Source organism: Kogia breviceps, chromosome 4, assembly GCF_026419965.1.
Source record: "Kogia breviceps isolate mKogBre1 chromosome 4, mKogBre1 haplotype 1, whole genome shotgun sequence".
NCBI classification, from domain to species: domain Eukaryota; kingdom Metazoa; phylum Chordata; class Mammalia; order Artiodactyla; family Physeteridae; genus Kogia; species Kogia breviceps.
In genome coordinates this window covers 103,438,426-103,462,537 of record NC_081313.1, presented here as the reverse complement: position 1 = coordinate 103,462,537, position 24,112 = coordinate 103,438,426, and the positions used below count along the sequence as shown (strand labels likewise).

At 38.0% G+C, this 24,112-nt stretch overlaps 1 protein-coding gene across 1 annotated transcript; it reads right to left on the bottom strand.

Moving 5' to 3' along the window:
- Window positions 1–11,224: 11,224 nt before the first annotated feature.
- Window positions 11,225–13,528, bottom strand: LOC131755219 (nucleolin-like). Its single transcript, XM_059061581.2, has one exon. It carries the CDS (start codon window positions 13,501–13,503, stop codon window positions 11,536–11,538), a length of 1,968 nt encoding a protein of 655 aa, XP_058917564.1. The 5' UTR covers window positions 13,504–13,528; the 3' UTR covers window positions 11,225–11,535.
- Window positions 13,529–24,112: the final 10,584 nt, after the last annotated feature.

Here is a 24,112-nt window from a genome sequence, read left to right as displayed (position 1 = left end):
TATATTGGTTCTGTTTTTCTGGAGAACACTGACTCATAAAATTGAGGTATTTATTATGTGTAATAGTTACAGTATTTAATTTCATAATTAACTGATAGTTTACTTTTAAAAGACAACTTTATTGTGTTTTTCTTAAGACAAAAAAATACAGATTTACTGTGTAGAAAAATAAAGCTGCCTAAATTAAGGCACAAAGACAAAAGTACAAATTACCCATAATCCCCCTGTCCAGAGATGATTATTATTAACACATTGCTTTTAAACTCATATTGATACACATATATCTTTAAGTAAACAGAAATTGACCTAGATGCTCTCTTCAGAGGTAATTTTAAGTATTAACATATGTACAAAAAGGTGCACAATTCAAGGTAAAAATACCAAGTAGCCATCACCCATTTCAAGAATTATCCAGTATTCCAGAAGCCCCCCTCATGCCCACTCCCAGTTACCTCACCTCCAAGGCTAATCCACAAAGTAACTTGTATGATCCTGAATTACTTGTGTGTGTCTTTGTTCTATATAATTAGAATCATACAATATGTACTCTTTATGTACCTGACTTTTTTTGCTCAGTTATTTTGTGAGATTAGCCATGTTTTTGTGTAAGGTTGATTTATGTATTTTTATTGCTCTACAGGACTCTACTGTTATAGCTACTGTTTTTATTTTCTTATTGCTTTATTAAGCAATACATATTTTTATTGCTATATAGGATTCCATCGTATCTACTGTTTTTAACTGAACATTTTACATAATGACAGTATTCCTATAGCAATGAATATTCAACAAATATTTCTGAGCATTTATGTTCCATGCTCTGCATTAGATAATCATTTAAAACACACTTTTACATTTGTGGAAATTTTTTCACTCCATGAATGGACTATTAAATTTGCTTTGAATGATCCTTACCCATTGGGGGGAAAAATGTATTTGGTTCCATGTTTAGAACTGTAGGAAGGAATTTGTGCTTCAGTGAAAAACTATGCATTGTTTAGACCCTCAGCGTTATCTGATTTTGGTTCCACTGAAGCAATTTTACAACTAATTGTAAATTGCGAATAGCTTACAGCAAAGAAAAATAATTCTTATCTATAGACATGCAAATTCTGTCCTGTAGAAAACAACTGACTTCCTTCTCCATACCCCCAAAAACTTTTGCTTTCCATTTGCATGTATATTGCATTATTCTTGATTTATAAATGTATCTGTTCTTAAGTTTCTCTTTTGAGTCAGTTGTAACATCTGCCTGGTTCCCTTATTAATTAATAAATAGGAATAATTTTTAACATATGTTCATTTTATGTCTATAGGACAGTCATAATTTTATCTTCTTCTGAAAATTCTCTTTTCACTGAATTTTACAGTTTTCTTTAGTAATGAATAAGCTAAGTGATGCTACACAAATGCCCAAAGTTCTTTTTTTTTAATTCTAAAGATAAAGTAACTGCCTGCCCAACTGAAGGTGAGGCACAGGGGGTCCGTTTAACGTTGCCAGCTTAAATTTTTTTCCTATTTCATGGTCTATCATGGTTGGTTGAAATCAATTGGCATATCTTCCACCTATCACCCGCAGAATTCAAACAAGTCGTGCACTGAATTGTTCACTTCAGACATTTCACACTCTTTCTTATTTGATGCCCATTCCACTTCACATCATTGTATATTGATTACTCCCTGCCTCAGGAATTCAGTCTTAGGTTCTATCAGCCACTCTCCATTACTATGAACAGGATTTCCTTGTTCTTTTTGGTTTCCATCTAACAGACTCATTCTAGTCATGGTTAGTTAATGACAACCTTCTTCTCATGTTGAACCCTCCTTTATATCTGCCCCAGCACAGAGCTTGGCACACACTAACCATTCAACACTTATTTACAAATTGATGCATAAATAAATGTCAATATTGTTGCCAGTCTGTTTTTCTGAAACAAATTATTAGATATTGTTGTATAATGATTTCTAGAATATAGCAGTGAGGCTCTTGGGGAGCTCCTAAAATAAATTTGTGAATGTTCACTCCATGAAATGAACACGTGTAAAAATAAATCAAAATAATGTTAATAGTGAAAGAAAAACCTAACCACAATCATTTTTAATTCAATATTTAAGAGTTTTAAAACCCAGAAAATACTTACATTCTGAAACTCTAATAGAAATATGGACACAGCATTGGTTTTTTTTCTTCTCCTAAGTTTATTACTTTAAGAGAAGAAAAAAAATCAAGGTGAGCTCAAAATCTTACCCTTCATTTTCCTGAGAGCTGAGTTCTTTAGACTGTAAGCTCCAAGGGACCATATGTTTCAGAATCATTGCTATAAACATATATGTTTAGCACCATGCCTGGCATGGAATGAATGAATGAATTTAAATGTCCCATTCATACTTGTGTTTATATTTATAGGAAGTGTGTGTGTGTGTGTGTGTGTGTGTGTGTGTGTGTGTGTGTGTGTGACTGTATTATGGGAGGAGCACAGTTGCAGGATTTCTTCCTCTCTGAGGCTAAAGCATAGAAATAGAGCAATAATAATATGAAGTCAACCCTGAAGGCACCTATGCTTCAGGGATGATGTTGACCCTTACTCTCTGAATCAGTGGCAAATCAAGAATTAAATTTACTTCTCCAATACAAAGGTCATATTCTTCCTGGATCCTTCTTTACTCCTCAGTGTCACATAGTAATTTTAGCTATAGACATCTTCTGTAGCCATGAGGACTTAATTGGAGGCAGGAGGTAGATGCATGGGTATAGTTTACTTGGTTGCTCAAGTTTGAATTACAAAGCTAAAGAGGTATTGTCAGGTCAGTTGTCACTAGGTCAAAAAAGAAGTAAATCCCAGAGAATGCAACAGATATATTAAAAGTATTACTCAGCATGTCTGAGCAATTTGCAGGCAGGGGGAATGGTCTGTATACGACAAGTTCGTGGGAGAGCCTTCCATAGGTACACTCCACAAGCAACAATTGGTGGCCTCCTGCAGGTGGTCAAAGCAACTCAGCCTTCAATTCCCAATTTCAAGAGGACAGATGGCCTTTTCCCTTCTTTATTATTGACAAGCAAATGTCTTAACTCCTCCTGGATCTTCACAAAGAAAGACCCATGAGTGGCTTTAGAGACCTGACTTAAAAATCAACTCACAATGAAGTCAAAAGAATGAGGGAGTCAGTCCAGAGGGAAATCAGACCTTCTACTTGCTTCACTCTGATGTTTATGTTTGTATATAAATACATCTACTTAGAGATCCTATCTCAGTGTTTCAAGCAAGCCTTTAACACCTGACCATGGCATCTTCCTTTATTGCTTTCTCCTGTGTTGAGAACTTCTGATCTTTTGAGATAAAGTTATCAATAGCAAGAAAGTTAAATATTGGTATGTAAATATTCATACATAATCATGTCATGGACCAGATACTATATATATTTTTTGGCTTTGCAGGCCATGCAGTTTCTACTGCTCAACTACTGGACTCTGCCATTGTAGCATGAAAGCAACCATAGATAATGTTAATGAATGAGCATGGCTGTGGCTGTGTTCCAATAAAACTTTATTCACAAAACAGTCAGTGGGCTAGATTTATTTTGCCAACTCATGAGCAAGCAGAGTTTTGGAAATCAAGAAACTTGGTTTAGTAGATAGGTAGGTAAGTAGACATACAATTATGGAAATATATTAAATAGGTATGTTTCACCCTGTTATAAAGTGGTATAAGCCAGTTTGATAGATATCAGTAGCTGTACAGAGGATAAGAAAAGTTTACCCCACCTCTCTCATCCCCTCTGTTATAAGGAAAATAAGTGTCTAAGTCTCTGACTGAATTCTGCTACACTTAGATTTATTAGCAAGTAGGCACAAAAGAAGTTAAGCAACTTTAATATAGTCCACTCTCTATGTTCTTTTTGGTAGTCAAAAAAAACAAAACAGGGCTTCCCTGGTGGCACAGTGGTTGAGAGTCTGCCTGCTGATGCGGGGCACACGGGTTCGTGCCCCGGTCCTGGAGAATCCCACATGCCACGGAGCAGCTAGGCCCGTGGGCCATGGCTGCTGGGCCCGCGCCTCTGGAGCCTGTGCTCCACAACGGGAGAGGCCACAACAGTGAGAGGCCCGCGTACCGCAAAAACAAAACAAAACAAAAAAAACTTCATGAAAGCTTCATGTTTAGCAAATGTGATAATTTTACAGTTACAGGATGCTGATGCTGATATATTAGATTTCATACATCAAAAATCCTCTAAATCAGTACTGAGACAGAGGATTAATTGAAGATCAAGCCTGTTTGTGACCAATTGAGTTTTTTGTTTGTTTTTTAAAAATTTATTTATTTATTTATTTTTGACTGTGTTGAGTCTTCGTTTCTGTGCGAGGGCTTTCTCTACTTGTGATGAGCGGGGGCCACTCTTCATTGCGGTACATGGGCCTATCACTATCGCGGCCTCTCTCGTTGCGGAGCACAGGCTCCAGATGCGCAGGCTCAGTAGTTGTGGCTCACGGGCCCAGTTGCTCTGTGGCATGTGGGATCTTCCCAGACCAGGGCTCGAACCCGTGTCCCCTGCTTTGGCAGGCAGATTCTCAACCACTGCACCACCAGGGAAGCCCACCAATTGAGTTTTTAATTTCTGTTCATGACTGGGGTGGGGAGAAGAGGGAGGGATGTAAAGGTGCTTCTACAAAATCTTAAATTCCACTAAAATCACCAAAGAGAGCCTACTGCTGATATCTGTTTTGCTAATTAACAATCCTAATTTCACCATAGATCGCCAATTCCTAATTTTCATTATGCATCTTTTCAAAATCTCTGCCATAAATCAGTTCTCAAGAGAGCTGAAGCACTTACAGTAACCACCTTTATCAAGTCGACCTTCTGATTAAATGCCAGCTGACCACTCCTGTCCTGGGAATTTCTGAAGAGAATATTTGACTACTTTTCAGGTGCAAATGGGAATTAACACATACATATTTATATGCCACTGTCGGACACCATAACTATCCCATTTTTGAAAAACTGGTTTGTTCTACATAGGATACTATATAGCTAGATGGTCTCTATCAGAGTTTACTCCCTGGCAGGAGGTTAAAGTAACTCACAGAGGGCAGGCTGGGAATGAAAGAGGACCAAACCCAGGGAGGGGAGGTAATAAGGATTATGGCAAAATCTGCTGAGATTTCAGCCAGGGTTGTGAGGGGAGTACAAAGGGCGATTCCAATCTAGAAGACAGGATTGTGGCTTCAGGTACACAGAATGAAGATGGTGAGGTGCCTTCTTATTCCGGGAACTCTGTCAATAGGAAGAATTTGGCAGGAACATAGTAGGCCGGTAGGACTACTATGTGAAACAGGCAGCTATGTGAGAGACTCAGTGAGACAGGACATAAAGATGCTGTGTCCGTTACGGACAGAAAGGAGAGAAGCCAACATACAGAAGGGGCAGGTGCCCCTCCGTCAGGTGCAAAGCAGCTGTCAAACAACTGGAAAAAAATTATTCTTGGTATTTAGTCAGCTGCCTACTCAATGGTCCAGGAGAGGAGTAAAGAAACTTGCTCCAGCTTTAAATTTGATTTTATATGAGCTGGACAACCAGTGTAAAATGGAAAAAGTGTAAAATGACTACAGACTTTTAAGATAATTCATTCTGAGTTAAGAAGATTAAAAACAGAGGTTTTACCAAGTGAAATAGGAGTCTCAGTAGCTTTTCCTAGTTTACAAAGACATCTCCAAATCTCCCTCTCCCCCGGGTTCCTTCAGATCTGTCTGTTGTGTTAACTGTTCTGCTTAGCTCACATCCACGGTAACTCAGTGTTTGTGGTATAAGCTCCTTTCAAAGTGTGTTGACAGCAACAAGTGGCTCTGCCACTCCAAGAAGGGACCCAGTTGGTCAATGGGAATTGTACTACACAGTTTTCCTTGCACAGACCATCACCAAAACTGGACAAACCACAGTGTTCTCCAAGTATTGCAAGTTGTAGAAGGGATCCCAAAAGCACTCACTGCAAGTAGTATGCAATGGAGTAAAACTCAAGTGCATTAAAAAAAAAAAAAAAACTGTGGGCATTTCGTTGAAGGTAGCTGTAGCTCTGCTTGAACTAGGCATAAATACAAGTGCCCAAACACATATGAAGTGAAGAGACCTTCAAACAAGCATTCTTGCAGTGATAACTTTTTAAAATAAACTTGTATCATTAAAACTTTCAAAACACACAAAAACAGAAATTATAGTACGATAAACCCAGATGTTTGCAGCATCCAGATCCAACAGTTATTCAAGATATTGTCACACTTTGTCCTTCCTTTTTATTTTCTTTTGCTGAAGTTAGTGACATGTTTTTGACACCAAAACTGGATTCAGTATTTGCCGTTATTTAAAATTAGTTTTGTCTTTTTCTGAATGTCTCTTCCAAGGAAGTACTCAGTATTTTGATTTGTTCACCTTCTTTGAATTCTGAGCAACAAATGTTGAATGCCTGCTGTGTAAAAGCCTTCATGTACTTGAACTTCTTCTGCCTTCAGCTCTTAAAACTGTCAAAGCAGTTCCGGAGCATCAGACATCTTTCTCGATTTCTTTATCTCATTGTGTACATGGCTTCCCAGTGGCAGGATACAGAAAGTAATCTAGCCAAGTTGTGTAGATAATAATATACCAGCATATTGGTACTTAATTTCTGTTTAAGAGCATTTGTCTTCTACCACTTTCTTCCAAAGGAATACTGTGTTGTTTTAATATTGTTAAATTAGAACAATGAAAGATATTGCTAATTACTTTTTGTTTTGTTTGCATATCATTATAACTGTGTCCTATGCCTATAGAAAAGGAGCTAACAAATAGTTGGAAACCACAAATGTAACCACAGTATGGAATAAAATAATCCCCAGCTCCCTCTAACCGCTTAGGACTCGGTCCAATATACACGTCCCTGTCTCCTGTAGTTGCTGCATTTTGAAAGTTATGCCTGCTGGTATGACTGCAGTTAAGAGGCTGTCAGCATCCCCAGTCTGACCTCTTTATTCTGAGTTTATAACTCAGCAGTTTAAATTTGCCCTGAGCCAGAACTTAACACAGGGTTTTAACCTGAGGAATATAAGCATGCCTTTACATGTGTGTGAAAGTCATATCTTTTTTTTTCCTCTTTACAATAAGTTGATTAAAAATATATATGCATGACAACTTAGCCATTTCAGAGTTATGTCAAAAAACTGGAGAACTTGTTCTGGAGCTGATTGACTTTTACCTTCATAAATAATAGAATTTAAGAAAGCCTTTCCTTTAGAGAGGAAACTCTGTGATTTATAAGACCAGGGCATTGGAAACTTTTAAAAATAAAAAATAAATTTAAGAAAAAAGATAGAAAATGAAGCGTTGACTTCTTAGAACTTGAAAATGAGCTCTTATTCATCTAGTATTTCACTATGTCTGTTTACCATAAGAACACTTTGAAATTTGGTATAATGACATTAAATAACCACAATTGAGACAGACATTCTATAAGGGACTGTTATGGGTTGCCTCTAATGTGGTAATAGATGTCATTCTAAAAATGCAACTGTACCGTCTGGATGAAAGACAATGACTTCTAACACATTGGTTACAGACAATTGAATATTACAACTGCCTTTCCTTCTGACTTGCTGCTATCATTTTATGGAATGCAACTAGTGTGGGATTGGCATGGAATTCTTATGGGATCAAAGAAAGCTACCATTCTGAGAACTCTTATGTTCACTATGAAACAGGTAATAAATCTACATGGTTAAAGATGTACTTGCTTTGAGCAAAAACAAAAAAGACAAAACAAAAAAACCTTATAAATACATTTCTGAAATCTGTGGGTGTCTCTAAATTAAGAATATATATACTCCACTTCTTTAAGTCCCAGTGTCCTTTTCCATAAAATGTGGATTGGAATACCTCACAGAGTGGTTATGAAATATATATGTGATAATATGAGGAAGGACCCTAACCCTGTGCTGCCACTTTCTGCTGCACAAAGTGTGCTCAGTAAATGTCAGCTCCTGATACTTTGAAGGGAAGATACATTAACTTGGGTATTCCATTTTGTAGTAATGAATAGTCTCTTTTCTCTTTAGTGGCTTTACTCCTTCCTCGATCATTGCCATTGGCCTCTGAATAAACTGAAGCTTTCTATTATCTTCCGTGCTGGATGTTTATGTCTTGTCATTCTAAAAACATGAAGCTTGAGTGTCATACTGCCTATAATTTTTTCATCTTGAGCAACAAAAATGAAGAGAAAAATAGGGAATAATAGTCTCCTAAAAATAAAATTATTTGACCCTTATAATATACTTTCCGTATCAAAGTTTGATTTTCCAGAAAATTTTGAATGATGTTTATTCTTTGTCCCCTCAATATTAATCGACATTGGAAAGGGATTCATCTATTGGCTAGGAGCTCTTCTTAACACACATTTTGTTCCAGACTTTATTTTCAATAGATTATTTAAACTATTTGATGATTGGATCTATTTTGCTTTGGCCACATTTTAAGGAAGTTTTTCACATTAAAAGCTTGTGATTATCCACCTACAAATGAAAATACATAGTACCAATCTTGCCAATTATAGTTTAATAAGCAGCAACTATACACTGAGTATTTACATCCATCCATGTACAGACAGCCTGACTTAGAGACAGTAACATTTCGCACAGTTACTTCAAATCTTTCTTCTCCCTCCTCATTCTTAAGCGCTATCCTGTAGTTGGTTATATCTTCCTTGCACATGTTTTAATCCTTCTTATACATTACATTTTGCTTTTACTAATAATATGATAAGTACTATAAGACAGGATAACTAGCTGTGAGAGATATTAGATGAATGATACCCACAGTATCATTTAGTTCAGTACTACTGAACCAAAAATTTCCAAAATGCTCTGGAATTTGTAGTTCAGAAATGACGTGTTGGGCCTTTAGTGGACTATAAGTTTGAGATGGCTAAGGAGGCTGAGGGATGGCATTCCAGGTTGAGGGAAAATGGGAGCAGAGGCACAACTGTAGAAATATACAAGATGCATCTACTTCCTCATTTATTTCCTTCCTCCTAGAAATGTAATTCATTTGCACTGAATTCAGCTCTTACTCTGCACCCTGCACTGTTCTGGGCACCACAGAAGGAATATGTCTTATACTGCAGTCTTCCAAATGTAATTGCATTAAGCCTATGCATTAATGTAAGTTGAGCTGAAATATTTACATCATTTAGCTGCACTGCTACTCCAATCCTGAACTAAGGTTTAGCTCCCCATCTATTTCTTTTATATTTCTTAGAGTAGTTTTGTCCCTTTCTCAATAAAAGTTTCTCATATTTCTTAGAAAGGTGATTCTGGGAAGATTTCTCATTTTTAATTTTTATTATAAATGGAACTTCTTTTTCATTACTATATTTTCTAACTATATAATATCTGTTTAATGGAGCTCTCTAGATATTTGGATATTCACCTTGTATTCAGGCACTTTGCCGAGTCTTACAAATTATGAAGTTCTTTCAGCTAATTATTTTGACATTTCTAGGTAACAGTCCTCTTTTGTGGTAGTTACACCATTTATTTTTCCCCTTTTTTAAAAATTAATTAATTTATTTATTTTTGCTGTGTTGGGTCTTCGTTTCTGTGCGAGGGCTTCTCTAGTTGTGCCAAGCGGGGGCCACTCTTCATCGTGGTGTGCAGGCCTCTCACTATCGCGGCCTCTCTTGTTGCGGAGCACAGCCTCCAGACACACAGGCTCAGTAGTTGTGGCTCACGGGCCTAGTTGCTCCGCGGCATGTGGGATCCTTCCAGACCAGGGCTCGAACCTGTGTCTCCTGCATTAGCAGGCAAACTCTCAACCACTGCGCCACCAGGGAAGCCCACACCATTTATTTTTATTTCATGTCTTATTGTTTAGTTCAGAACTTTCGGACTATAACAATGAATAGTGATCATCACCAGCCCGGTTGTACTCCACCTGAAAGAGAAGCCACAAGAGTTTCAGTATTACGTTAACACTTGATTAGATATGATAATGATAGATAATGATAATCTATTTTATCATCTTAAAGAAGAATTCTACTATTACTTAGATTTGTGCCCAGACATCACCATCATATAAAACAAGGTGTCCCTTAACTTCAGAATGCTGTCCCCTAAGTACATGCTCCCCTGAAAGAAAAGTGGCCTTTCTACCTCCCCTTAAGAGGCCTTCCCATTTCCTGACCAATGTGAACATTTACAATCTTTCCAGAGGAAACTCAAATCTCTATTTCCATCAAGAGGGTTTCTACAGTTCCACATTCTCAGGCTCTGGGATCTCCTATGCTGAATCACACCAGATGTGATATCCTGTCCAAGCAGGGCTCTACCAAGCCAATCCAGGATCCTTCCCACAGTCTCTCCTTTGGACAAAGTAAAGAACTCATATTCCCTGCTTGAGTGCCAAGGATTCACACACATCCCCCAGAAATAACCAATCATTTTTAGTGTGAGTCCAGTTTAAATACATAGTTTAAAAGAAAATGGTCTCTAAATCTGAAGATACACCCACTTTGCCATACTAAAAATGACATTTCAAGGTTCATCTCTGCTTTCAGAGTGATGGTGATTTCAAAGGTTTTGTTCAAGAACAGTGGGGGAATATATGCTATTTATTCATGTCTACAACATGCCCTATAGCTCCCCATCCCATACCCCATATAAATATCCTTCTTCCCTTGGCAAATAACATCTTCTAACATACCACATAATTTACTTATTTATTATAGCATTGTCTCTCTCTTCCCCATTAAGAATGTGATCTCTACTGGGACAGGGATCTTGCCTGTCTTATTCACTAATGGATCCCAAAGATCCAGAACAATGCTTGATGTATAGTAGTCATTCAGTGTATATTTTTAAAATCAATGAGTGAAAAATCAGATGGTGGTATTTTTGCTAAAACAACAGAAAACCTATTATTAATGGAAATTAATGTTTTCCTCTTTAGAAACAGAAAATCAATAGCAAATTTCAAATTATTCTCTCCAACTTTATTTTATTTTATTTTTTAACAAGTCTGGCACCAGAGTTTAGGACTTTAAATTTGTCCCAAAGTTGCTAAAGCAAAAATATGATAAAACATTCTGCTTTCCTTTACAACCCCCCAACGCAAAAAAAAAAAAACAAAAACAAAAAACCAAAACCAAAAAACTCCATAGGAGAAAAATGGTTTTGTACGTATGAAGAAACAATATAAATTCAAAACTTACAGATAAGGGTTAGCTCTATCACTCATCTCTTTAAAAAGTTTATACGAATATCCAGTCAACACCATCAGGGTTATCTCCCTTGAAATGTTATTTATACGTATTTCCAAGTAGACCACAGGGCTGTATACTGTCTTGGAATGTCCTCAGAAGGGTCTGTAATTGAGCAGGTAACAGAGTAAAAACCTCAGAGTCCTTTCTTTCAAATGGAAGAGGGAAAGACAGGGATAGAAGAAACTATTCAAACTTCGTCTTCTTTCCTTGTGGCTTGTGGTCTCCTCGTCCTCCTCTGCCTCCTCGGAAGCCTCCTCACCCTCCAAAGCCTCCCTGGCCTCTGCCACCAAATCCACCTCGGCCACTGAAGCCACCTTCACCCTTAGGCTTGGCCCAGTCCAAAGTAACTTTGTTTCCATCAATTTCACCATCTTCCATGGCCTCCTTGGCAGCTTTGGCATCTTCCTCGCTGTTGAAGTCTACAAAACCAAACCCCTTGGAGGATCCAGTCTCCCAGTCAGTGACTATCCTTGCACGAATAGAGCCATCAAATGACTCCTTTAATGTCTCTTCTGTAGTATCCTCAGACAGACCTTTGACAAACAGAGTTTTGGATGGATGGCTTCTTGCATTAGGTGATCCCCTGGGTCCTTGCAACTCCAGCCTGATGGCTCTGCCCTCAATTTCCCTTTTATTACATGAATTTATAGCTTCTTTAACATCTTCAAATGAAGCAAATTCTATAAATGCATACCCTTTAGATTTGCCGTTTTGGTTCTGGGGCACTTTGGTAAATGTTGCCTTCTCAAATACTTCCTGAAGAGTTTCTTCCATTGCACTATAGGAGAGGTTGCTTAAAACCAGGGTTTTTGATTCACCACTCCAAGTGCTATTCTTTCCACCTCTATAGTCTTGACTTTGACTTTTCTCCCCGGTATAGTACAGGGAAATGGATTGCCCATCTATCTCTGTTCCCTGCTTTTCTTCCAAGGTTTTCTCTGTCTTAAATTCAGCTTCTGTCTTAAATTCAATATAAGCAATCCCTTTAGTCTTTCCATCCTTGCTGACTAATCTTATCTCCACAGCATCTTCAAACACTTCTTTTAATTCTTCCTGAGTAACTTTATAAGACAGATTTTTAGCCAAAAGTGTTCTCGCATCTCGATCTTTCTTACTGTCTTTTCCCTTTGGCTTTTCTAGTTTAATTTCATTGCCAAAAACTTTTAAACCAGTGAGTTCCAAGGCTTTCTCCAGGTCTTCAGCAGATTCAAACACCACATAGCCAAACTTCCTAGACACACCAATTCTGACATCAACAACTGCGAGATCATTTTTAGCAAAAAGGTCACTGATACCCGTTTTCAATTCAGGAGCAGATTTACTGAAGTTCAGGTTTCCAACAAAGAGATTGAAAGATGTAGTTGGTTCTGTGGCTTCCACTTTCTGTTTCTTGGCTTCAGGAGCTGCTTCTTGATTGGCCATTTCCTTCTTTCGTTTTCCAGGTGCTTCTTTGACAAGTTCTTCCTCCTCTTCCCCCTCCTCCTCGTCATCCTCTTCCTCCTCCTCGACTTCATCCTCATCATCATCCTCTTCATCTTCATCTTCAGCAATGCTCTTTGCCTTCACAGGAGCAGTTTTTGCCGGAGCTTTCTTTCCTTTGGCTGGTGCTGTCTCCATAGCTGCTTCTTCAGAGTCATCATCGTCTTCATTGTCATCTTCATCGTCTTCATCGTCATCTTCATCCTCGTCATCTTCATCTTCATCCTCGTCATCCTCATCATCTGAGGCAGGAGCAGCAGCTGCTTTCATCACTGCTGGCACGAATTCATCATAATCCTCCTCTTCACCATAGTCTTCATCTTCCTCATCACTGTCTTCCTTCTTGGCATTCTTGCTGTTCTTTTCTCCCTTGGCTGGAGCAGCTGCTCCCTTCTTACCAGGGGTTGCTACCAATGCTTTGCCAGGTGTTGCTACTGCCTTGGCAGGTGTAACTGTCTTCTTGGCTGGCATAGCGGCTGCCTTTTTGCCAGGCGTGACAACTGCTTTCTTTGCCAGTGTGCCAACTGCAACCTTTTTTGTTGGGGAAACCATCATCTTCTTTGCTGGAGTTGTGGTAGCCTTTTTTCCTTTTTTCTGAGGCATAACAACCTCTTCTCCACTGCTATCATCCTCTTCATCTTCTGACATTTCCTCATCTTCACTGTCTTCTTCTACCTCCTTTGGGGGAGGAGCCATTTTCTTGGGGTCACCTTGATTTTTACCGGCCTTTGCAAGCTTTACCATGATGGCGGCTTATGACGGCAGAGTGTATGGCGAGCAAGTGGTGCAGATGAGCCCAGAGGAAGCGAAGCAACATTGATGGTGGCCGCTGATCGCAGAGCTCGTACGCTTGGCTGACAGCTAGAGCTCGAGACTCTCTCCAACTTTAGAAGGCAAAATTTCATCTCTTCAGGCACTTGTTGTACCAATTTTTTAAAAATATTATCACTTTTGACCAAGAAGACACAATAGGGAAAGTAGTGATTGGAAACAAAAAGAATCTAAATAAAAAGACAGAGATACCAACACTCACCACCACATGAGGATGAGATGGCCCTGGAGGCAGAAACCATTCCTCACTGGCCCAGAAAGATGCCAGAAATGGAATGCATGCTTCATAAATGTTTACTGAATACATGAGTGAGCAAATGAATGAATAAATGAATACACAAAGAAATAGCATTCTAATGATGTAAAAAAAAAAGTCATGTGTGAAAATGTTCTTGGAAATCCTGAAGAGTCAATGCCTTCCCGTGGAGAAGTAAACCTTTTCAAGGTGGCTTAGGATTGGAGGTCAGGAGAGGACTTTGGATAATGAAATCGTTCTAGAAAATTCAAATTACCCTGGAGATGTACTAATCATACTCCAAGCCTGAATCTTAATGATACCTAAGGAAGAAAGAAGTAAAACCGATCCCAGAGTTTTGTTCACCCCCATCTAGTATACCGGCCATTCGTACATTGCCAACTTTTCTTTCTCCATCTCCCAACTAAGCAATCCTGAATTTGAGTGTGGTGTATGTGTCAAGGAAAACACCGAATCTTAAAAGTCTGCCAGATGCACCCATTTACATTCTTCCAGGCAAAGAATCCTATTTCTTTTGCTCAGTGGCCATCACTGCGTCCCTTACATTAGAGTGCCAGATGAAGGCTATTCTGTGGCTGTGATTCAGAATTCCTGGCATTTACTACCCAGTTAATTGTAGCTTCCAATTTGTCTCTCCTGATAAGGAGAGGCAATGTTTGCTCATTGATGTGATCTTGTGCTACACACAAATTGGTGTGCAGAAACAGATTACTGCTTTGTGCTGCTGCAGCATCTTACTAAACTAAACCTGAAATTCAGATGGGAATTTTTAGCCCTGGTTTTCTTAGTATTGCTTCAACCTTAATTTTGCAATCTACCACAAATTAGTGCTTACAGGGAAGGAGTGAGTCTTCCTTGGTGTGCCCTCTCTGCTTAATTTTTCTGGGCCTTCCCTAACAGCTTTGGTATTTCACAGGAAGTCACATTTTATTAAATGGAGCCTTTGTGTCCTACATACATATATATATATGGATTCCACAACAATTTTACAGCTCTTTCAAAACCCAGTTTCTAGGGTGTTTAAGCAGGAAATATGAGTTTCATGAGGTTTCCTAAAAATGGACCCAGCAATCAGTGGCTGAACAAGCCCTCCAGGTGATTCTGATGCAAGGTCAAATTTAAAGTCCTTTAAAGATTCAAAGGTCATTGAGGAATATTGCCAAAGACCAGTGGTTCCCAAACTTCAATGCATCAAAATTACCTGAAGGGCTTGTTAAGACCCTGATTGCTGAGCCCCATCTCCAAGTTTCTGATTCAGTAGGTCTGGGATGCTGGCCAGGAATATGCATCTTTAAGTTCCCAAGTGATGCTGATGCTGCTGGTCTGGGGACCACATTTTGAGAAACACTGCAGAAAAATTAATCATTTACTTCTTTGCAATCTCTTGTAGCATTATTCCAGTGTTGCACTTTGGATGTAAAACAAAATCTAACAGGATCTTGGACCTCAGAAGAGTTCCATGGTCTCAAAATTTTAAATTTATAGAACTAAATGAAAAAACACTGACGGTTTTAAGAGGTCAGCGGGACACTGGTTTCTGATGCTCTGACTTTGAGAGAATTCTTGGGTGTGAAGTAATCTGTAAATGCACTGTACGTTTGTATGGGACAGGACACAGATCTCTACTTCGGTTTTTTGCCAGGCAGTTTGTATTAGGTTCATCTGTCCCCTAAGAAGAACAACTGTAGCACTAAAGGACTAGAAAGAATAAAGTATCCGAGATTGAGAAGAAGATGAGCCTGGTTGCCATTTTATCACTGACTTGCTTGGTGAGCAAATGTTTAACCTCCCTAGAAATCAGTTTCTCCTCTGTAAAATTCATTTAACAAATGTGCATTGACTCATCCATGTGCAGAACACCAAACTTCATCCTGTTGAAGAGACAAAGATAAATTAGACATCTTTCCTGAAGATAGACATGCATATAATTAGCGGCAGTATACGGTAGAAAGTGAGAATGCCACTGAAAAAAAGCACTATAATACTATGAAATGATGGTTCCTATCACTACATCTTAATGATTCTTCCATTTTCTAGGCCCTGGGCTTGATAATTTAGAGTCATCGTCTCCTTTCTCCCCAATTTCCACAAGCTCCTCAAAGTCCCATTGATCATCCCTTTGCAATTCCTCTCAGCATTGTTTCCTATCCTCCTCACAGCCTCAGGTCCTTCTCAGACCTTGTCACTTTACTCCACAATTTCTGCAGTACCAGAAACACAACTCTGGATGCCTGCCATCATCTTTCTTTCCAGGACTTCCTATAGCCTGTTACTAGATTCATCTTGCAAAAGAGGAGCTTGTATCCTCCTATCACAAGTCTGCCTTTATCAGACTAGACTAGACTGCCCCACCTAGCATTCAGGCACCCTCCCAGTGCCTCCCTCTCCCATCCATCACAGCCTGCCTTTCTTCCCAAGCACTACTCCTCTCTCCTTCTAGACCTGGTCCCTCCTGTCTCACCAACACACTCCATGCACCAAAGCTATGAGCCTTTACCAACATTCCACCAGCCTTTTAGAAGATCCCCCTCTCCTTTGACCCATCCACGTTTGGTCCATCATTCAACACCACCCCCCTAAATGTTTTCTCTAAGTTCTCCAATCACAGTGTTTTCTCCTGCTCTGAATGTCTACCACCTGGGTCAACAAGTTCATCACAGGGGCCTTGTTTCTTATTGTCTTTAGATCCTAGAGGCATCTCTCCTTTGAGGGGAGGGATTAGTCATTTACTTTTGAATTTCTTCCTTTCTCCTGTGCCCATTGCCCTACTCCCAGTTACACAGCACTCTGCTGCTCAGATACACAGGCCAGCACAGGGTATGCAGCAGAAACTCTGGAAGTGTTTGGTGGGTGAATGAAGTAAAGCAGTGGACATCTGTTGCTTTCTTTTTGCCAGGCTGGCATGCAATCACCGTTCTGATTCCCATGCTTTCTTTCCTTATGGTTCTGTGCTGCTAAGAAATGTGGCCCAGGCCTGGGTAACTGGAATTCTGGATCCTCCAGTCAGTCGTGATTGCTCACGGATAATTAAGTGGCTCAAGTCAGGCCAAGTGGAACCAGTGAGACTCAACTTGAAGCCTTTGTCATAACTACAGGATTAAAGAAACCCTCTATCTGCTGTTCTTGAAGATAACTGGATATTCATCTGCAAAGGCTGGCAGACTTCTTAGCAGAGATAGTCTGCCTCAGAAACATGTCAACCCACAGAAAAGAGAAGTGGAGAGAGGCAAGAAGACAGATTACTAACACCACTGACCACCTGAATTAAGTTGTGCCTGAAGCCAGTGCCCTCGACCTTTCAAAAGCCAATAAAAGCCTTATTTTCCTTAAGCTAGTTTGATTTGTTTTCTATCATTTACTGTCAAGAGAGACCTACTAATTTGAATAAAAATAATAAAAGCTGACACAAATTGAGAATTTACTACACACTATGCTGAGTACTTACAGTAAAAAAAAAAATTGCGTTTAATCTTTTGATAAAAGACCTTTTCTAAATAATTGTGATGAGTCAATAATAGTGGATGATTTTTTTCTGGTTGAAATAGGGTACTGATAGAAAACTTTATATACCAGATGGTGTTACTGATCTCTCATGATAGATTTTCTAATCCTAAAATGTGGACAAGCTTTGGAGAAAATGTCAAAAATTATATCTGTAGCTACTGAGATATATATGTATCATAGCACTTGTATCTGCCAATTACAACATTTTTACTCCCTGTAATGAAACCAGTTATTTCATAGAAGAGTTGTATGAGTATGCCTTATGGAATATGTGGGTATCTCTGTAACTCAATTTTCTGAACATAATTAATTCATTTAACTACATGAAGGCTAATATGGTTTTTTTTATTTTATTTATTTTTTTATACAGCAGGTTCTTATTAGTCATCCATTTTATACACATCAGTGTATACATGTCGATCCCAATCTCCCAGTTCATCACACCACCACTCCCACCCCCCACCACTTTCCCCCCTTGGTGTCCATACATTTGTTCTCTACCACTGTGTCTCAATTTCTGCCCTGCAAACCGGTTCATCTGTACCATTTTTCTAGGTTCCACATATATGCCTTAATATACGATATTTGTTTTTCTCTTTCTGACTTACTTCACTCTGTGTGACAGCCTCTAGATCCATGCATGTCTCTACAAATGACCTGATTTTGTTCCTTTTTATGGCTGAGTAATATTCCATTGTATATATGTACCACATCTTCTTTATCCATTCGTCTGTCGATGGGCATTTAGGTTGCTTCTGTGACCTGGCTATTGTAAATAGTGCTGCAATGAACATTGGGGTGCATGTGTCTTTTTCAATTACGGTTCTCTCAGGGTATATGCCCAGTAGTGGGATTGCTGAATCATATGGTAATTCTATTTTTAGTTTTTTAAGGAACCTCCATACTGTTCTCCATAGTGACTGTATCAATTTACATTCCCACCAACAGTGCAAGAGGGTTCCCTTTTCTCCACACCCTCTCCAGCATTTGTTGTTTGTAGATTTTCTGATGATGCCCATTCTAACTGGTGTGAGGTGATACCTCATTGTAGTTTTGATTTGCATTTCTCTAATAATTAGTGGTGTTGAGCAGCTTTTCGTGTGCTTCTTGGCCATCTCTATGTCTTCTTTGGAGAAATGTCTATTTAGGTCTTCTGCCCATTTTTGGATTGGGTTGTTTGGTTTTTTAATATTGACCTGCATGAGTTGTTTATATATTTTGGAGATTAATCCTTTGTCCATTGATTTGTTTGCAAATATTTTCTCCCATTCTGAGGGTTGTCTTTTCGTCTTATTTATGGTTTCCTTTGCTGTGCAAAAGCTTTAAAGTTTCATTAGGTCCCATTTGTTTACTTTTGTTTTTATTTCCATTACTCTAGGAGGTGGATCAAAAAATATCTTGCTGAGATTTATGTCAAAGCGTGTTCTTTCTATGTTTTCCTCTAAGAGTTTTATAGTGTCCAGTCTTACATTTAGGTCTCTAATCCATTTTGAGTTTATTTTTGTGTATAGTGTTAGAGAGTGTTCTAATTGCATTCTTTTACATGTAGCTGTCCAGTTTTCCCAGCACCACTTATTGAAGAAACTGTCTTTTCTCCATGGTATATCCTTGCCTCCTTTGTCACAGATTAGTTGACCATAGGTGCATGGGTTTATCTCTGGGCTTTCTATCTTGTTCCATTGATCTATATTCCTGTTTTTGTGCCAGTACCCTATTGTCTTGATTACTGTAGCTTTGCAGTATAGTCTGAAATCAGGGAGTCTGATTCCTCCGGCTCTGTTTTTTTTCCCTCAGTACTGCTTTGGCTATTTGTGTCTCTATACAAATTTTAAAACTTTTTGTTCTAGTTCCATAAAAAATGCCATTGGTAATTTGTTAGGGATTGCATTGGATCTGTAGTTTGCTTTGGGTGGTATAGTCATTTTCTGAATGTAACTAATTCATTTAATTACATGAAGGCTAATATGTATATTTTTTTAAATATCTTTGGAGATATTTTACAAAAAAAATTACAAAAGTTGTTATAAAACTTCTTTTTCAGAAGACAGTTGAAGTAAAATAAGGCTTTGGATGTGAATGATTTAGGATCTTCTGATGTAAAAGCTAGAGGCAAGCACCTTTATAAGAGATTGACACCTGGAGCTAGTACATACACACAGACACAAATTGACAAGATTTATAAAGGGTATTTTGGTTAACAAGGAGGCTTAAATTCCCACCACATTTATTTCTGTAATTACTTTTAGACTTGGGTTCTATCTGCAATCTTTTAAAATGTCATTATTTTATACATGTGGACATGTAGCATAAGTGGAAAGTCACACTAAAAATGAGAACAAATAAGAGCTTTGACTTGAATTTTAAGTTCATAAGATAGGGTATTTTTGCAGGAAAGAATAAAAGGTCTTGGTAAAATGTCTTTAGCCCACGCTCAGTGAACTACCAGAGTTATTATAAGTTTTAGCTCTTTTCAACAGAATGGCTTGTTAACTGGGAAAAAAAGAAAAAAAAAAAAAAAAAAAGCCCTGTCTGTCTTATGAAAACCATTTTCTTTGCCTACTTAAAGTTGGTTGTCACATATACCATTAACTGTTAAACTCAGGGTCAGTTCACTTGTCCTTACTCAAGAAAAAAATGTATCTCCTCTGTTCAGACACATTTTCTGATTCTTAAGGAAGCCTGAACGTGTTGGTAACACCAAATCAGTGGTGAAAAAAGCCCTCCTCCATCACAGGCAGATATCCATACCTAGACTTGCAAAAAGAGCAAGAAAACAGAAACAAAAATAAAGGAGGGAGGAAAAGGAGGGGGAGAAAGGAGAGTTAAAGGACAGAGAAAATCTTGCTGTGAGAACACAGGGAAAGAACCCATGCCTTGTGCACATTCTTTCCATGGGCTACAGATGCCCTTGCATGCCCTCGCCATGTGTATTTTTCCAGTGATCATTGATGTCCAGATAGAGGCAACATTTTTATTTAGAACAACTACAAAGAACTCTGAAAGATAAAGCTATCATGTAATTAGTATTAACAAGCCAAACATAAATTTAAATTCCTTCACCTTTAGGAAAGAAAAGGAAACTTATGATTGTACATAAAGTTCTACTAGGGAAATCTGAAGAACCTTGATCACCAAGTGTTTTCAAAGAGGCCAGATTTCTTCAGTGTAGCCAGGCTGGAAAGAGATAATGGAATCTTTTCTTAATGGTGATCATGTACTGGCTGTGAAATGTAATTTTAGAGCAAGCCACAACGAAATAGTTATGGACCTGTTTGCAATAGGGATCAGGGACTCTGAAATTTCTCAAAGACTCAAAATGCAAAATGACATTAACCTGCATGCAGTTCTAGACATGGCAGATCACTCAGCGGTGTTGAAGCAGCAGAATTTGGATACGCTAGCTGAGAATGTGGAAGAATCCAAAAGAGTGGTTGTCATTTTGTCAGAGTGAGGAAAATAATGGCAGAAGAAAACCACAGCTATAGATCAGAGAAGAGCCGTTAAGGGAAGCAACACATGGGAGCCAGAGCCTGCATCTGCCCTGAAGAGGGTCTGCCTCTGGAACATTAATGCACAGAACCAGGCAAGTGTTTGAGCTAAGAGAATGCACCATGAGGGATATCTTGTTTAATGGTCCTCAGATGCTTTTCCTGATACTGATCATAAGAATGGCAACAAAGTAGTTGTGCTTAAATTTGACTCAGGGAAAAAAATATCTTAATCTCTGAGCCCAGGTAGAATTTACAAATATTTATTTATATTGCATCACCTCTCTTGAATTGTCATTGTGCTAAAAAAGAATAAACAGTAGAATGCTGGGTGTAACCAGCCCATGAAATGTGTGCAGAGTTTATAGCAGCAGCAAATATGCAAAGTCTGGTTAAGGCAATGACTAAAATTTCCATTTATTTTTCAAGTCAGAAAAAGTCAAAATTTTAAATCTCGAGATCTAATGGCAGTATTAGAACTTGCTAAATGGATTCATTTAATTTATATTGAGTGTGTTTTGCACTGTTAGAAGCTCCAGGGACTCTAAGGAAATCAAAGAGCTTGAGTTTTTTGTAGGGATACAATATGAATAGAAGGTTAACAGTGTAGCAACCATTTAAAACCACAATTTGAGTGATATCACAAAGCTGCAGTTGGTACCAACTGGCAATAAATCACTGCCTCAGAGCTTCCATCACTTTGCAGTCACCATATACTGGATCCCCACCTACTTAGTGTATGAGTTTTAACAAGTAGTGAAACTTCCCTGATTCTCAAGGTTTGCATCTCAAAAATGGGTGTTGGAATTGAGACCCATTCCCCTCTCAAATCTCTGTGAATATTTGATGATTTCCAAGATCCTATTTGGACACTTTGATATATAATCAACCTTTCTTATTCTCCAAGTAGGAAACCAACCAATATTTATATTGCTCTTTCTCTCTGAAATATGGAAGATCAAAGGGGAAATCAAAGTTGGAAGAGGTGAAGGAGCAAAATGAAACTTCCTTTAACATGACACCTATTTATGTCAGGTCAACTAGTGTCCCCAGTTTTACAAATGAAAATTATAATGTATAGGACCTGTAAAGTCCACCTCTAGCCTTTTAACCTCAGAATCTCTGTAATCTATTATATAATTAATACTTGAACTAGAAGGTGGAATGAAGAAATATAATTCCTGATTAAATTAAACATAAAACATATGAATTGTTTGAAATATAAAAAGATATAATGTAAAAAATGAAAATTCTGTTGTTTATTTTACTATGCCACTCAGATTGCAAACTGTATGAATGATTATCGTCAGTGGCAGCTTATGTATATCTCAAACAGTACTCTGTCATTCAGGCATAAAAACTGGAAGACTGTTATTCAATAGGTGTAATTCTGTTAAGCTAGCTTTTTAAAAATTTTATTGGGATATAATAGATTTACAATGTTGTGTTAGTTTCAGGTGTACAGCAAAGTGAATCAGTTATACATATACATATATCCACTCTTTTTTGGCTTCTTCTCCCCTACAGGCCATTAAAGAATATTGAGTAGAGTTCCCTGTGCTATACGGTAGGTCCTCATTAGTTATCTATTCTGTATATAGTAGTATGTATGTGTCAATCCCAGGATTGACATCTCTCCCCCCCTTACCCCCCAGGAACCATAAGTTTATTTTTTACATCTGTAACTCTATTTCTATTTTGTAGACAAGTTCATTTGTAGCCTCTTTTTAGATTCCACATATAAGTGATATCATATGATATTTGTCTTTCTCTGTCTGACTTATTTCATTTAGTATGAGAATCTCTAGGTCCATCCATGTTGCTGCAAATGGCATTGGTTCGTTCTTTTTTATGGCTGAGTAATATTCCATTGTACATATGTACCACATCTTCTTTATCCATTCCTCTGTTGATGGACATTTAGGTTGCTTCCATGTCCTGGCTATTGTAAATAGCACTGCTATGAACATTGGTGTTCATGGTTTTCTCTGGACATATGCCCAGGTGTGGAATTGCTGGATCATATGGTAACACTATTTTCAGTTTTTTAAGGAACCTCCATACTGTTCTCCATAGTGGCTGTACCCATTTGCATTCCCATCAACAGTATAAGCTAGCTTTTTGCTTTTTATTTCAAGACTGGTTCTATGACATTTATAATTTAGCCAATGCTTTCAAATCATATTTGAGAGATTACCAGAGTAATCTCTCTCTTTCCTACTTTGTTTTCTTCCTTTATTTCTTTCACTTTAACAGATATGATAAAGTTGAAGTGTCTATTTTCTTTTTTCCCACTTGAACTTAAAATAATAGTAATAATATCACATGTGTTGTGCTAGGGGGAGATGTTCACATTTATTTATATTGCTCCATCTCTCTTAAATTGTCATTGTGCTAGACTAAATGGTAAAACCTTGGACATAACCAGCCCTTGAAATGTACACAAAGAGTCTTTATCAGTAGCACATAAAAAAGCAAACTAAGGTACAGAAGATTAAGGGGACTTAGCAAAGTGACTCAGTCAAGCTTGTTTTCTAGGCCATTGCTCTAACTATAGGAACATACTAACATTGGACTGACAGAGCATACTACAGGAATTTAATATCATACTTTAACCTCTAAATGCCAACTATTTGGCAAATAATTATGGAAAAGGCACATGACTTTAAAACATAATTCTCTCTTTTCATACCAATCATACACTTCTTAGCATAATTTTTCTTTTATTATGGAGCATTTTCAACTGTAGTACTTCCATTGATGATGCTAATCACTAAGTGTATTCAGTATCTCTGCCATATAATGACATTGTTATAGTGATATTGAAGAATTAAAACATATGCCTAACTAAACTGAGCACAGCTTTCACTTTAAAAGCAAGAAAGAAGAAGGAAGAAAGGAAGGGAGAGAGGGAGGGGGAGGGAGGAAGGAAGGAAGTTAGTCAGTCAGTCAGTTAGTTAGTTAGTTAAATAGCCAGGTAAAAAGAAATTGAAATAGCTTCTTCACTTTAACCATAAAGAACAGGTTTTTTTAAGTCATTGGATTATGTTAGAACATTGCACAAACCTTCTGATTCTATCTTCTTACAGTTCTTTCGTGGCTTTATATAACACTATAAGCGTCTCTGGAGTAATTTTAAGTAGCACATATGAAGTATGTCATTGAGAATTTATGGGTAATATTTATTGGAGTCACTGAATTGTCTCCATGAAATTTTTAACAACTGTAACCTCACAAATGATCTACCAGATTTGCAGTAGACAAGAATCTTAAT